This window comes from Scophthalmus maximus, chromosome 1, assembly GCF_022379125.1.
Source record: "Scophthalmus maximus strain ysfricsl-2021 chromosome 1, ASM2237912v1, whole genome shotgun sequence".
NCBI lineage: Eukaryota > Metazoa > Chordata > Actinopteri > Pleuronectiformes > Scophthalmidae > Scophthalmus > Scophthalmus maximus.
Genome location: NC_061515.1, coordinates 9197814 through 9214539, shown reverse-complemented (window position 1 = coordinate 9214539; position 16726 = coordinate 9197814). Strand labels below are relative to the sequence as shown.

Below are 16726 nucleotides of genomic sequence, written 5' to 3'. Positions count from 1 at the left end.
CTAAATGTGCTCCTAATTTTTTTTTTTTCATCAAGATCCTTTCATTACTTCTTGGGAAATTGGTTTAGGTGTCAAAAAATACAACATTCTCTCAATGTTAAAGTCATAAAAAATTCCTGGATACGCCCCTTTTTTTTCGATCTTGGAAATCCGTTCATAAGTTTTTGCATAATCCTGCTGACTATCAAACAAACACACAAATGCACAGGGGTGAAAACATAAATTTCTTGGCGGAGGAAATTATAACATTATCCTGCATGAGCAATGGTTTCCTTTTCTGCAATACCTTTGTAGTGTGTTTCCTCTTTTAACTTTTGAAATATATAGATTAGGAAAACATTTACACAATGAGTCAAACTACATCATTCATGTAAATCACAGAAAACAGAAAGGAAAAGTCACGGTGCTAAATAACACTATGCTACAGGTAAGAGTATGAAATCCATCAACAAATTAATGTCATCATTTGAAAGCAGTGCGCCAGATAGTATATCATTTAATGATAGATTTCTTCTTTGTGCTGTATGTTTTAGGTGTTTCTCCACAGACTGAGCCAAAAGAACAGCAGCAGCAGCAGCAGGACAGGAAGGGTGTGTCCGTCATCCAACACACAAGCTCTTTTGAGAAGCAGGAGAGTATATCCATGGAAAGTCAGGAACCAGACCTCAGAGAGAGTCAGCAAACACAACAACCCGAGCCAAAACCATCACCTTCTACATCTCGCCTTATCCGCCAGCCAAACATCCAAGTGCCAGAGATACTTGTCACTGCGGAGCTTGATGCTGACATGCCATCTGTGTCACCGCCAGTGACATCATCCTCATCCAAGGTACAATATTATTTAAAGATAATAGACTTTCGTTCTTCTCCTCTGTTCTAAAGGAAATTATTTAGGGGGGGTTTCTTTTTTTGACTCAAATCATTTTATTATTCAAATTATTACTTTAATTATTCAAATATCCTAAGAAATTGTTTGAACAGGTGAGAGGTCAGGGTCCCTTCATCGTACATGGGATGTACTTGGGATGTATAAATGACTTCGCTCTTTATCTGTCATAGGAGGCAGAGAGAATGGAGGAGTTCCAGTGGCCTCAGCGTAGCCAGTCTCTGGCCCAGCTCCCTGCAGAGAAGCTGCCACCAAAGAAGAAGAGACTCCGCCTGGCAGAAGCAGCCCAGTCCTCTGGAGAGTCTAGCTTTGAATCTGCGTCTCTGTCCCGCAGCCCCAGTCAAGAAAGCAGCATCTCCCACACTTCAAGCCATTCTGCCTCTTTCGAGGATACAGCAAAATCGGAGCCTGTCACCTGGGCTGTCGGCAGCCAAAGCTCCCAGATGTTGATGGTGCCACCTTCTTCCCACCAACACCATCAAAGCCACAAGGAGATGAGGCGCTCAGCCTCAGAGCAGGCCCCAACCAGCTCTCAGCAAACAGAGCAGATCCCCGAGATCAGAAGCAAGTCCTTTGATTATGGGTCCCTGTCCCCTCAGCAGTCTACGTCCTCCTGGAAAGAAAGGAGAAAGTGTCTGCTTGTGAAGCATGCCACCTTAGGGGAGCCTGAACAGGAAGAGGGGGCCAGCATGAGTCAGTTGTCCAGAGCAGAGGGTCCAAAACCTAGGCCTTCCTGTTCCATCCTTCCTCCTCTCTATTCAACTGAGAGCCCCCGGTTCAGCCTGGAACCTACAGGAAAGGCCTTACAGCTGTTACAGCCACAAATCTTCCCGCCCCCTCAGGATGTTCTCCCTTTGCAGCCCAGACACCAAGAAGCATTCCGCCCAGGGTCAATCTCCCAGCTACTCCCTGTCACCACAGCCATCACTGAAGTGCTGTCCACCCAGATCATTCACAGAGCCTTCTTACATCCACAGTCCGGACCTCCACATATACCAATACACCCAGCACAGATCCACATGGCTGAACGGTTGGGTATACCACTCCATCAGCTTCCATTAGTTCCTCTCCAGTTCTCTTCCAGCACTAGACCTAGTCAGTCCCTATACTTGCCTGCTCCTCCAAGACTTACCACACATGTTCCTTCCCCTCCAACAACAGACAGCAGACCCTCCATCTCGTCGATGTTGTCTTCTGACCGTATACGTCAATCCCTCGTGACAATCTCCTACCATCACCCACGGCCGGTCATTGCCACATGCCTGACACAGCTTACACCAGTAGTGTCCCTTGTGGTTCCAGTGCGCCTCCAGACACATGTACCTACCTATGCCAGTGCCATGTATACGACCCTATCCCAGATCCTGGCCTGCACACGCTCACAGGAGCCCATTTCTTGCACAGCTATGGTTATCATGGGCCAGGTTGAGCGAGAAAAACTGCAAAGGTCTTACTTAAAAGTCCCTTCTCCAGTCACCATTCTTCCCCTGTCTCTGCCAACCAAGCTGGCCTCAGGATCTGGGGAGGCATACGGTCCCATGGGTGCTGGAGGAAGTAAACGGATGCTTTCTCCTGCAGCCAGTCTGGAACTCAGCACAGAGGCTCAGCGTCACCAGAAAAGGGTAAAAGAGGAAGAGGAGGGGGAGCAACATAAGGCAGGAGACGAGGAGGATGAGGAGGATGTGGATGTGGAAAAGAAAGTAGGAGAGGAGGATGAAAGTAAAGCTATTGGGAGAAAACTGGGAGAGGGAGAGAAGAAACAACCTGAGAGGGTAGAGGTCACAACTGTGAAAGTGGAGAGGGAGCAGGAGAAAGTACCAAGGAAACAAATCAGGGAAGAAAAGGGTGAGGAGGAGGAGGAGGAGGAGGGGGAGACAGCTGAGAAGACAAGTCAAAAAAAGCAAGAGGTGCCAGTTGTGGAAGAGGGGGTTGAGAGACTAAGCACCCCTTCATACCCCAGCCTCCACACCTCCACCTCAGTCAACTGGTGCTACCTGAATTATGTCAAACCCAACCCCTCCACCCAGAGGGACCCGTGCACCTCCGTTTACTCTACATGGAGCATAAGTGCTCACAACCCCAACTTGCCAGGCCTCAGCACTAAAATGGCCTTGTCTCTACTGTGCTCCAAACAAAAGTATAGCTCGGAGACGTATACCATGGCCACGGCTCCAACCGCGGCAAACAGCAAATTGTCTGCTGCCAGTAGCAGGACGCCCCATTTGTCAGAGGTAAACATAACCACAATACACCCTCACTGAATTTATGTCAGTCTGATAAGGAGACACTAAACTTTTCTAAAATGTTATGCTTATAGATTTTTTTAAATAATGGGTTGGTCTTATATATAACCACATTAATGTGCCTGAAGGGGAACTCCCAGTATAGTAACTACTACCACACATGAGAAAAAAAGTTCCATGGGAAGCTGCGTGAAATCTCATAAACTGCCCCAATTCCAAATTTTAAAATTAAAATAAAAAAATTTTATATGGGGGGGGGCGTAGATTCAGAAAGAAATCTGCTTACCAGACTCCTGCTCCTAGGAAAACAAGTCAAGATTTTATTTTAAGTTGTTTTGAATTTCTCCGTGTGTCTTGAGTGTAGGTACATGCCACCCCACCCAGCACCCTCACCGGAGTAAAGGATCAGCAGCAGCACAAGGAGGAGGAGGAGCGTAAAGAGATGAAAGAAGAAGAAGGGCCCTCCACTTCCAAACAGGGAGAGCCCTCTCGTGTTCGCATCTTTGAAGGCGGGTAAGAACTACAAGAGTGAATCTGTTAAAATGCACATGTTCTTGTTCAATATTTGGGAATAATGGCAGTATTCTCATTACATCAGTAATTCGGTCACAAACCAATGCTTGGTGACAGCAAAACAGCAACTGTGGAGAGAAAATGATAACAGATGGGAGGCAGTGGAGCCAGCAGGGACTTCACTTGTACCTGCAGCCAACGCTTTTCTCTCCTACTGTTGGCGTGAGTGTGTGCGTTTCAGCAGTGCTAATTTGGAGAGATGAGAGATGGATAGAGATAGGTGTGTGTGTGTGTGTCCGCGTGTGTGTGTGTGTGTGTGTGTGTGTGTGTGTTTGTGTGTGTGTGTGTGTGTGTGACATTTCAGAATTTCTGATAGATCTTTTCCAGCGCAGCCTTTCCCTTTTCCCAAAGTTTATTGTGTTTAGATTCCCCTGCGTCTACTTCTGTTCAAATACCGAAGGAACAGTAGGAATAGATAATAGATAGACAAAGGATTAGAAGAACAAGCGGGTTTCCTTTTGGAGCGCGCGTGCGTGCGTGCGTGCGTGTGTGTTTGTGTGTGTGTGTCAACACTTTCACATATATTTTGAATACGTTGTCTACTTAACCACAGATAAGGCACTAATTACTAGTCTTTATCATTTGCAGACACACATTACACACATCTGAGAAGTGCATTTCATCACAGCCTGCAGCGTCTCCCCCCTTCTCCTTCACACCGTTTGTCTCCATCATACCACCCTTCTCCCTCCATTCGCTCTGCCTGCTTCACTCTGGGAGCTCCACCAGTTTTACTTACCCATGTATTATATTCTCTTCGTTCCCCCTCAACCTCCCCCCGTGTCCTCTCTCTGTGTACCTGTCCTGCTGTATTTCCTCAACGCATGCAAATAAACACAGCTACTCACTCTACAACAGAGCTGGACGTTTTGTACCTCGACAGTTAGGACTCATTATGCCTATTTCCCTCTTGTCAACACTCTGAAATCATGACTGTGTGCCTCTCATTTCATTCTGGAGAACGAGCAGAAGCCCAAGCTTCTTATTTTTCTTTTCTTCTTTTTTTTATCGAATATGCATCATGCTGCTTTGTTTTCGTTCCAATGATCCAATGTCAGAGATCTCCTCAAGGAAGAGGGGTCTCTAAAGTTTACGTTTATTAGTATCATGTACATAAGAATCTGATATGGGATAAAAGTAGCTATTTTCTCAATTACAAGTTCTAGCAATTACGCAAACATAGCTGCTCCTTCCTGGTGGCAGCTTGAGCTTTAATCCCTGTCAGTGTGCACAAGCTGTCTCCTTCCGGAGTCAGTTAAAAGATGCAGATTGGTTTTTCCCCGGTGGAAGTGGTCATCACCGATGGTTTGACATGACACTAGTGACCTATCTGGTGAAACGGGTCTTTGTTAAAAAGATTTGTTGTGTCAAAATCCTTTCTGTTCAGATTGTTCAGTACTAGCAGTGTTGTCTCTTACTGTTATTCAGTTGTTGCTATAATTCAATTTCAAATCGACTTTAACAATCGGTCGAAATCGCCACCAATCTGCGATGGCAGCCGCAAAGCGACGGTGCGGTGTAAGCAGAGATAGATTGACGGCCGACTTCACCGAGAGACGCGCTGCTGATTCGAGTTTCGATGCGTGAAGCGCAACTTCTGCCTTGTTTTTTTCCCTGAGATGTGGGTGGATATTTCCAGCAGTAGCAAGACATGCTTGCCAGTAAACACTAGCCTGCCCCTGAATGAAGACAACATAATGCCACTGTTGAGACTATGCTCCAGTTGTGTAACGGTTGGTTATGAATTGCCGTTGCTGGTTCTGTTATACAACAGGGAGTATTCGAGGCCCGGGTTCTTGGAGATGTGGTGCATATTCTGTAATTAAACACAGTCATATCACACTGGATATTTACCATTCAGAATGGATTGTGTACTCTCTTGTAGTTGAGAGTAGTTGGAGTTATTCTTTTAGATAGGAAAACGTCTGCGGTCAACTGTGTCCACAAATAGCCTCTTGGTAAACACCAAGATTGTGTGCAAACAATGTTTTTATAGACTAGAACTAAAAGTGTTACTTGATTTTTATATATAGTACCTATTTTGGGTTGTTGGCCGTAGCCCGGCTTTCCTTCTCCCTCTTTAGCTGCTGCTGTTGTTGGCAGAGCCGCCTGATCAGGGCAGAATCGCTGGCAGTTTCTGTGTGTCCAGGGTGTAGTGGAGGGAACAGGCCAGGCACTCAGTGCTCCTGGGGTTTTGGTGGGGCTTTCCCAACCCGCCTCCATAAAGAAAGCCTTGTCTCTCCGCGTATGTGTGTCTGTCGCGATAAACACGATCGCGGCTGCACTAATTGATCCTTTTTTTATAAGAAAAACAGGTCAAGTGTAATGTGAAAGTGTCTTTTAGCACATTGTTTTGGTTCATCACGTCGCAGATTTAACATAATCATCAACCTTGTTGTCAACCGCTGCACAAGGTTGTTTTCAGGACACAAGGCTCCGTAAAACTGCTCACCCAGCACCAAGTGGCAGAGAGTAAAAGTTTGCATCTAGCTGGTCAACATAGTGGAGCATTTAGCTGCTAAAGAGGCTGACACGTTTGGTTGTGAAGACCGAGAAGCTCGACATTTGTGCATTTAGCTTTTTCATTTTACCACCAAATAGACGAAGGTAAGCCTGAACAACCAAACCTGTTTTCTTAATGTTTCTCTCTCTTCTAACTCTCTTAGGTATAAGTCTAACGAAGAGTATATTTACGTGCGAGGTCGCGGCAGGGGAAAGTACATCTGTGGAGAATGCGGCATCCGCTGTAAGAAGCCCAGCATGCTGAAAAAGCACATCCGAACGCACACCGACGTCCGTCCGTACATTTGCAAACACTGCAACTTTGCCTTCAAAACCAAAGGTAAGGGGACAGATTACGTTGCTTAAAACACCATCTGTGTGTCTATTGCTATGCCCAGGGATCACACTTCACCTCTGTTGTTGAAATGTGCTCACGGTGTAATTTGAGAGCAATTTTAATGTGCTTTTCTTGTTCCTTCCCAGGAAACCTTACGAAACACATGAAGTCAAAGGCTCACGGGAAAAAATGCCAGACGATGGGAGTGTCTGAGTCATCGCTGGACGAGCCGGAGAGCGAGGAAACAGGTACTTGAGCCGGGGATGGGGAGACATCTCACACGCATGCCCACCACCGTAGAGAAATATTGGTACACAGCTGGATGAACGCCTGTGAAGAATTGTAGTTGCTCAGCGCCGACAGCTTATGCAACACCATGTTCTATTCTCCTCCCTCTGGTCTTGCATAAGAAATAGTATGAAAAAAAGTATCAGATGAATAAATAAAGAATACAGAGCATGCAACATGTCTGAAAGCCACATTGCGTTCTCCTGCCTAACCTTCCTTTATCACTCCTCCTGTTTCCGTCTCCGTCTTGCTGACAGACTACAGTCATCACAGCCAAGGACGCGCCATTCAAACAATTTTTCCATTCAAAATTCTTCTGAGATATTTTGTGAATAGAGGCTTAGTGCTATTCAATTAGACTCCGGTCTTTTCAACCTCCGACTATCTATAAAATTGGGTTGATGGGTGGTGGTAGAGGTTTGTCAGAAAGATACAGTATGACGTCCCAACCCTTTGTGCTTGTTCATGAAAAATTGTTCCGTTCAAATGTTTTTTTCTAATGTCTCTCTTACTGTGAGAATTTGTGTAAACAGATGAAACACAAATGATGTGCATGTTTTCTGTCTGTGTCTGCACAAACAGCTGGAAGTGATGAACGCGTGTGTGGCTCAGAGGAGCAGGAGGGACATCAGTTTTCCGGCGTGGAGGATTCTGAGGACGATGACGACAATGACGACGATGATGACGAAGAGGAGTCCGTATCGCACGAGGACCCGCCGTCCTCCTGCTCCTCGGAGACCCACCTATCAACAGGAGGACGCTCCAGCTGCAGCAGGCACTCTCAACACGGCACCCCTGACCCTGAGCCCCCTGCGGGCCCCAGTCCAAGCCCCAGTCATGAGCACTCCCCGAGGGGGGTTTGGCTCAGCAGGCGAGCCGCCTCTCCGGGCAGCAGGAGAGCTCTGTTCTCCCGGCGGGGCTGGAAGTCATCACCAAGAGCCTTCTCCCCCAGCAGTGAGAGCTGCTCCCCCAGCCGCAGCCTCTCCCCCCGTCTGGAGCTGTCGTCACCCATCCACAGCCTTGCCCCCAGGACCGAGCTGCCCTCACCCAGCCGACATGTCTCACCTTCCCCTGAAAGAGGACCATCTCCCATCAGACCCCTTTCTCCACTTCGTCCCATTTCGCCCAGTTGCTACCGATCGTCACAAGCTCGAGCCCCTCATTCGCTGCTGGGGTTACAGCACAGGGCCGCTGGGTACCTGCCTTGGGAGAGTCCCAGTTCAAAGGGTAGTCACGTCAAACTGGTGAGCCTTTTTTTTTATTATAGATGTGGCTAGAAATTTTAATCAAGAAATTGGCTGCATTGTATTTCCTCTGCACTTTCCTCATAGGAAGATCTCAGTGTACAGAACCTGTGTGACGGCAGAGCGAGTCCATAAAATGTACTGATGAAGTCTTTGCTCCCCCTGCAGGAAAAAAGAGGTACAGCAGTTGGTGAGGGGCCAGCATTGGCAGGAGCCAGCTTGTTTCCTGCTGCTTTTCGTCTTTCTACATGTGAAGGTTATCGCGGCCACCAAGCAGCAGACAACATCTTCAGCCATCTTCCCATGCACTCCCAACAAGCCAAGGTCCCCTATCTGATGATCTCCATCGGAGGAATCCAAATGGTGCAGGCCAGACCCAGGTCCCACCCTACCACCCCCTCGTCCCCAACGTCTCCGCCCATGGAGGGGCCGTCACTGGCCAGGGTTGAATCATACTGGGGCGGGACCCCCAGAACTCAAGGGCTTAGAACTCCTGGAGATCGCTGGTCAGAGCACCAGGCAGCAGGAACCAGCCAGTCGGGGCAGTGGAGTGTCAGCACAGTTCCAACATGTTCCAGACTGGAGTCGGAGACCACAGACTCAAAGCAATATGGCAGCTCACATAGCTCCGCCCACACTCACTGGTCGCCCACTGAGACCGAGGAACGCTGCGTCAGAGACAGTCGTTGGAGAGCGCCCTCCAGTCCAGCAGCACCTGTAGCTTCACGTCTCATTGGACAGGAGCCGGAGGGGGAGGAGCCACCGTCCAGTAGTGATCAGGTGGAGGGAGGAGCTGAAGGAGACTCAGCCCGAACAGAACAGAGCACTTAACTGTGTCGACAACTTGATGCGTCGTGCATCCCATTTTGCTTTATTGGTTGCTACACTAGTCTCGTTTTTTATTGCTTTGTTTTTTATACAGTTTTCAATACTATTGTTAACTTAAATGTTTGTTCCTTGGCAACATTCAGGTTTGTTATAAAATGCACTTTTTTCTTTGTGAAAATGTTTCTGTAAATCTAAATATATATATATATATAGATTATGTATATATGTATGTATGTGTATATAAATATATATATATGATCTAAAGATTTATAACACCTTCATTTTTCCAGTTGTTACTGAAATTGACATGGTATTATGTCTGGGTGTTTATGAAATTAAAGCTCAGATTAAGTCAATAAGGATTTTAAATAAAATCATGTAATCTTCAATCTTAAATGTAATCTAATTTTTTTTTTGACTGATTCAACTTTCAACAAAATTTCTACAATGGAACATTGTTTGGAAAGTTATTTCCAACGCTGTTGCTGAAGTTCCCAAAAATGTGTTGCACATTTAGTTTACTTCATATTCTGTCCACTTCTTCATGAACCAGACTCTGCTGCTCTTCATCCGGCTCTTTCCTTTTAGTGTTTTGGCTCATTCTGTTGCTGTAGGACGAACCTCTGACCAACCAGTCTGTCTTCTCTGTTAACTCTCACCATTCTGACAACAGCATACAGTACTTACTGTACTTCATGCATCACAGGGTGTAGTAACACTGCCTTTGTACAGACAGAGGGTTATAACCTATCAACAAAAGTTTGGGAACCTGTGGAAAACCTGTAGGCTTCATTTACTTCCTAAACTTTCAAGGCCTGTTTACGCTGGAATTTACATGATCTTTCTTGGGTTTTTCTCTTTTAAAAAAAAAACACTGCTACATTTGAATCGTTTAAGGTTAATCACTGGACTTGACCTGGTTAAATTTAAATAAACACTGGAAAAATAAGTGTTTTATATATATATATATATATATATATATATATATATATATATATATATATATATATATATATATATATATATATATATACACATATTTGATGCATATATGGTATACAGTATATCCCTCCTGTATCTCTATTGATACTGGTAATCTTAATGTCTGTTTAAATATATGAAAACGGAACATGAATAAATTTGTAAATGACCAAAATCTTCAATGAAAAATAATTCCATTTTTGTTTGTCCAGTATTACTCAAACTATAGTTACTTGTGCCTTTTCTGTCCAGGTTTGCTTTCTGAGATGTACAGTACTGATAGACAAAGAGAAGGCTGTGAAATTTTATATCTGCTTTTTATTGTGTTGTTTGGGGGGGGGGGGGGGGTTGGTGTTTTGATTGTTTATGTTCCAAAGGCCATTGCTTTAATGCCAGGGTAACTGAGAATCACATTGTGGAAATATTGAAGGAGCAGCAGAAATGTGTCAAAGGAAATGCACTGAAGATCTATTTTTTATTACAAAAGATTTTAGATTAAGATATATGTCTGTACAGGGAAGAGAGCTCTTTATTTATTGTTATTTGATGAGAATTATGATCATTGTTTCAAGTTTTTTTTGTTCTTGTTTTTGATTTTTCTTTTTTACTTTTGTTAATGGAAAAATTACTTTGTTACATCCGTGTGTCTTTTCATGATGCCCTTGTGACTTGAATTGGTGATAAAGAGAAGATATTGAGTGGCTGGTACTGGAGGATCAAGTGCCCTGCAGATTTCACACACAGCAAAATTTCTAGTCACTGAGGAAATAAAAAAAAAATGCACCAAACTTCCTTCAGGTTGTGCCTTCCTTTCATATTTACCACAGCACCAAAGTTTAAACCACAACTCTCTATAAATGCAGAGTAGGGGAGGTTTCGGACAAAATACACGTTCAGTGATTTCCTTGTGTTTTCAACAACACCAAGTGGGTGAAGATGTGATAGAAATCTATTCTGGGGTCCAAATGATGTGTTTACCTCGTTTTACAAGAACAACAGTTGTTGCTCGGAGTGTGGCAGAGGCTCGAGACTAAGCAGCGTTATTTATGGACATTTTCTTCTAATTTGATTTACAAGTTGTGGTTCTTTGTGGTACTTTATGGTTTCAGCTTGTAGTTTGTGAAGTTCGGCCCCATGTGCTAATATGATGCGATTCAAAGCTAAACCCTGTTACAGCGTGTGTTCTATCTTTAGGAGAGTTGCATTTTTTTTTACTATTTTGTTCTTTTCGTTTAACAATTAGTTTTGAGTCAGAAGGTTAATGCATCTTTTCTGTAAAATTTCTCAATTTGTATTTTGCAGATTGTTAAGGAAACATGCCTGCAGGTCAACACACACTGCCGTCAAGGAGCAATTTGGGGATTCAGAGTCTTGCCCAGCGATACTGCAGCATGTGGAGGGCACGAAGCAGAAATCGAACCACCAACATTCTGATCAGTGGAAGACCATGATATGCCTCTTGATCCACCTTTCCTTAAGTTACCTGGAGTCTCTTAAGGTACGGTTTTGTCAAGACCAATAGATATTGCCCCAATTTGTCTTTAATAATGGCAGTGGAGAGCGATGTAGAACATGTCAGTGTAGAAGTTTGCATCGGTGCTCAGTTGAGATCTGTTGAGTGTTGCAGCCACGGCATATGATTTCCATGTCACCAAATTATCATCTGACCCCTCGTGCCATGCATGGAATCACCATGCATTCTTCATTCATTCAATGTTTTTCTCTTTTCATTTGTCACCTCTCCGTAAGCACATATATAAACCCACTCCAATTTCAATGCTGTTACACTGTTCTGTACACCTTTATGACCACTAGATGTCCTCACTGAGTCACCAACCCACAGGTGATGAGCCAAAGTGTGTTTCTCCTCCTCCTCTTTTAGAAATAGGATATAAGACTGTAGAGGTTCTCTAGGTTTTAGTTATGACTTGGGTCAACATGGGACACACTTCTTTCATAAGAAATTCAACGTATGACCTTTGACGCAAAACAACAACACGCAAAAAAAGAAAACCTTGACATGGCTACAGTATGAATTCCAGGAACTGTGGTTAGCTGTATGAGTTGACAGTAGATTCATTCTATAACTCAGTTACATGAAAACACCCGTTTTTCTTATGTGGACAGACATTAATCACCTGTCAACGCTCACCCTGATTGTACAAGGATTATTAATGTCAGATCGGCACGTTAATCACTCAGAAGCGTTGTTCTTTTTTCTTCTTCTGGTTATTTCAGTCATGTTGGCACATGTTACACTTGTGTGTGTGTGTGTGTGTGTGTGTGCCAAAGAGCATCAACACATAAAGTTACACAAAGTGTAACCTTCCCATCTCAGCAGTGTTTCTGGATCAATCTCACAGGCGTGGATTATGTAAAGCTTACTCAGGCACCGAAGGCCAGTGTGTTGACAAGAAGCGAAAGGTTGCTAGTTGCTGTGACTCGACACTTGTTACAAAAGCAGGCCGACGGGCACATGTACATTTTGGACAGCGACTGTGTATCACAAACAGTTTGCAGCGAGTGATTCTTCCTCCACCCGGGCCCAGAACACGCTGACGACGACAGAGCCACGAGGGGTTTGTAGGAGACATGATTTTCAAGGAGGCCACGGAGGAGTTGACGCCGCTGATTCAAAAAACAAACACGTGTTTTTGAGACTGAAGTCAGCAAAGACATCGGAGTGTAGATGAATAATAAAAAGAAGAGACTTTCTGGCTTTTTCTTCCATTTACATCCCTCACTGGTACTTTCCGTGGATATTTCTCAGAGATGGGGGCTGCCTGATGTGATGCAGTGCCTGCGGAGCGGGGCACATCTGTGCTCCCGGGGGAACTGAACTTATATCCTCTGGCGCAAGAATGTGTCTGAAATATCTACACACTCACGGTGCGGCGTGTGTGTGTCTGTGGCATCTCATCGACCATTCCACACATTCCACACATCTTCATGCCAGAGGTCTGGAAGAAGACCCGGAGCAACTGAACGATAGCTCCTCTAATGCCTCTTGTGGAGGCCTGCGAGGAAAAAGAGCCGCAAACAGGCGGAAGTGATGTCGGTGTTTGTAATTTCAAAGTATCAAAGTTTTAAGCAAATCAGTGTGAACATGTTTTCAATGCATCATACACAGTAGCGTTGTATCACAAAAACTTTTTATTGACTGCACTGGGTTTCGTCTCCGCTCTCTTGTTTTCCTCTCACTGATGCAGTTGCCTTTGTGGCCATAGCCGCCGCACGGAGGGAAAGTACTGTCTGTTCTCGGATGTTTTCTATATGTTCAGGTGTCAGGTTTCATGGGAAATGCATCAGAAGACCTCGCACCTTCGAGTGGCAAGTCAACACCTTCGAATGAATGGGTGGAAATTTTTGTACTATCTGTCCTTATTGTAATAAATGTTTTTTGATGGATGGGCTTCCCAGAAACATCACCTGTTATACACGACAAAGGTCATCAGAGCTTACAGCGGCAAAACAATGATCTACTTCACATTTTTCGTACTCAACAGTCCAACATCTGGCGACGGCAGTGAAGATAATCTGCACGCCGCTAATCTGAACTGTGTTGACAACTGTATTGATTTGGCTGCATCTGCATGAGGGAAGCGGTCAATTCTGGTGATCTTTCGGTTCATCACCATCACGTTGTTAAATGTTTTCATTTGATATTGTAAAATATAGATTTCAGCCCTTTTAAATGACCAACTTTTGGCAAGGGCTCATGAATTGTTGCATGTGTCTAGCAATTATGTAAAAAGAATTTAAATGACACAAAGTAAAGCAATTTTGTTTTATCGTTACTGTGCATTGTTGGAGGTTAAAACTTTATATAATCAATTACTGCTCAAAATAAGAGCTTATATCATTCATTAAAATGTTTTTAGTGTATCACAATATATCAAAGGGTCACGATCGTCTCCCTCCATCTCTCTGCCACCCCTCAAACCTCATGCATTGCCAGGATAAAGATGACAACTCCTCACTCAAAGGTAAACCGCAGACAAAAGTGTCACTCAGCCGGTGACAGAGGAGTCACGGAGAGGATCCAGGGCGGTGGATATTCCTGGAATGTGTCGCGGGTTCCAACCCCCTGGGGTTGCTCCGTGTGGCTCCATGGCAAGCAGACGTGGGTGGGGCTTGTACCGTGACATCATGGGAGAGAGAGGAGAGGAGAGGTATAAGAGTGGAAGAGCTCGGGCACCTGCAGCACATTGAAAACACAGCTGCACAGACAATAGTCTCTCCGCAGAGCTTCCTCCATCTGCTGTCAGCGATGTCCACTCACGGCAGCGTCCTTCTTTTCATCACTCTGTGGGCGTCCATGCAGGATGGTGAGTCTGTCTGTTTTTTAAAGACTGTATATTCTGAACAAAACAAGGACAATTTCATATCCCTGCTTCAGAAGTTTCTTAGTTCTCCTAAAACCTTTGGTTGCTGTTTGACAGTCTGCAGACTGGAGCTCACTTCCTGTCTGTACAATGGCATTCATCTCAGTCACCGTGCACAAAGCACGCGGTCATCACTCTATACTGAATGTGTGCACATACATGTTATGGCAAACGAGTGAAGGGGTCCGCAGAGACACTGAAAAGTTGGTTTGGCTCAAACGCAGTTTGTCTTGGACTAGGTCTGGGTCTGCCGGTGATGGAGCAGCTGAGAGAGGAGGCTGCCGATGACGTTCCAACACAAAGAATGAGGGCGAAGCGCTGCGCCTGCAGCAGCCTGCTGGACTCAGAGTGCCACTACTTCTGCCACCTGGATATCATCTGGGTCAATACTCCCAGGTGAGCATAAGAAAACACACACACACACACACACACACACACACACACACACATGGATATAGATACATGTATACAGATTAAACTACAGATGTTTACACATGAGATCAGCCACTTCTGTTACGTAAAACAACAGAGGTATATTTATATATCTAATGCTGCATGAAGTATCAAAGAGCAAAGTCTCAGCGTGTTTATATCATAAACGTGGCACTGAGTCTCTGCTTCTCTCCGCAGCAAGACGACAGTTTATGGTCTAGGCGGCGCTCTGTCCCGTCGCAGAAGGTCCACTGGCCGCTGCACCTGTGCCAAACCCGATGACCAATCCTGTACCAGCTTCTGCCGTTACAGGTGAGTCGGGCCGGAGCTTCCCAGGATGAGGCCCCTTGAGAGGCAGGTATAACTTTGAGGACGATGAGGAGAAGTGCAGTCTGAGGGACCACCTCATTTTGTGTGTAATCCTCAAAGCAACAAAACCAATGCAGGAGGGAGGAGAATAAGCTCAGGCTGGTGTGCAAAGTTCACAATGCTTGTTCTCTGATTGGTTGGGAGGACCAACTAGTGAATTTTATAGGAGTCGTGAAGTTCGAGCCTTCACATTTCCTAAAGATGACAGGCAAATAATGTCACCGCCCAGGTGCAATGGAAATGGGGACAGGAAGTACAATATGTGGTTGATAAGAGTTCATGTTTAAACAGTGACATCTTATAACCTCCGCGGAAATAATGACTGCTGAGTGGGTGGGCATGGATTACTTGCAACATAGTTGGCCTGTATAGATAAGAGATTTATTTTGTTAGGTTACCAAGTGTAAAACAGTGATTGTGTTGGATGCTTCCTTGGAAGTGGGGATTTTCTTTTAACAACAGCAATATCAATAAAACATCAGACAAGTGACATTCAGGTCAACGTTGGGTGACTACTGTTTTCTTCTTGTTTGCAGCCCTGAAGTCAAATCGGTGAGGAGACGTCAACTCAGCATACTCAGCATCCTGAGGTGAGCTCTGACTTACGAGCAAAGCACATAAACTCTCAGAATTCCATTTACGTTAAGATCATATTTTTTAATTATACAACCGACCCCTTGTGCCGCAGAGCTTCAGCCGGCAGGCCCAAGAGAACTCCGGACGCAGCTCATTCATACAGAGGCGGATCTCCTGGGGCTCAGCGTAAGAACACACGCTGAACAAAGCGGCTGTTGAGCAGCGAGTGCGAGAGAGAAAGAGAGCGGCGAGCACCTGAACAAATGGCACTCCCTTGAAAGAGAGGAGGGACAGAAAAAAGGGCCGCTGAAAGACGTGTCTAACGCAGGAAGGCCAAAGCGCCACAGAGATGTCTGTTTGTACCTGGAAACAGACGGTTGGAAAACACAACAGAGTTCTGCGGACATGTCAAGGTAAACCAGATGTGGTGGATCAGCACTGAGATGAGCTACTACTGTATCAGGACATGAGACATGCGACATGCTGTCTGTGTTTGAGTTGGACTGTCGCGTCGGCAAGAGGTGTACAGACGGGCCCGCAACACCGACGTACTGACAGAGAGGAAGGGACAGGCCTACTGTGCATTAATGCACAGGGATTTCTGACTAACATGTCATCATTCTATTGAAAATGACTTTTTTATTCTTTGTTTTATGGATTGTAGATTTACTATTTAAACTGTGTGGATGGCTCCTTAATGAAAAAAGTATTGTAGACTTGTTTGAAATTATGTTAGACGTCATATTCAGAATGGCAAATATGGATCACAACACCACTGTATCAAACATTAATTGTGTGCAAAATAAATCTGAATCATGATTTTTCTTTCTTTAGTGTATGTCTGTCAATTAAACAACTTTTGGTTGTAAAGATAAATTAAAATATGAATGTGATTAATCTATAAAAACTAAGATAAAATTCCGTCCCTTATCTTTTGTCTTATTCTTCAAAGGCCCGGTCTTTGTCTGTTTGCTTTAGTAAAGTGCACTGTGTAAATGAAGTGATCACTGTAGAGAAACCATTCACGAGGGATAATCGGAGGGAAAATAAATCCTCTTAGGCGGCATGTGCGATTCAATTGT

At 44.7% G+C, this 16726-nt stretch overlaps 2 protein-coding genes across 3 annotated transcripts in view; both read left to right on the top strand.

The window, feature by feature from the left end:
* Window positions 1–10670, top strand: part of LOC118301870 (transcription factor HIVEP3) — a 38896-nt gene extending 28226 nt beyond the window's left edge. For both annotated transcript variants that reach the window (XM_035627518.2, XM_047332357.1), the window contains exons 3-9: window positions 534–829; window positions 1060–3117; window positions 3494–3642; window positions 6369–6544; window positions 6688–6789; window positions 7412–8073; window positions 8242–10670. In XM_035627518.2, coding sequence (XP_035483411.2) covers window positions 534–829; window positions 1060–3117; window positions 3494–3642; window positions 6369–6544; window positions 6688–6789; window positions 7412–8073; window positions 8242–8904 — 4106 coding nt within the window. In that variant the 3' untranslated portion in view covers window positions 8905–10670. The remainder of the gene's footprint in view (window positions 1–533; window positions 830–1059; window positions 3118–3493; window positions 3643–6368; window positions 6545–6687; window positions 6790–7411; window positions 8074–8241) is intronic.
* Window positions 10671–14092: 3422 nt separating this feature from the next.
* Window positions 14093–16469, top strand: LOC118316498 (endothelin-2). Its single transcript, XM_035644364.2, has 5 exons — window positions 14093–14210; window positions 14507–14663; window positions 14898–15011; window positions 15605–15658; window positions 15757–16469. Exons 1-5 carry the CDS (start codon window positions 14153–14155, stop codon window positions 15845–15847), a joined length of 474 nt encoding a protein of 157 aa, XP_035500257.1. The 5' UTR covers window positions 14093–14152; the 3' UTR covers window positions 15848–16469.
* The last annotated feature ends 257 nt before the right edge of the window (window positions 16470–16726 follow it).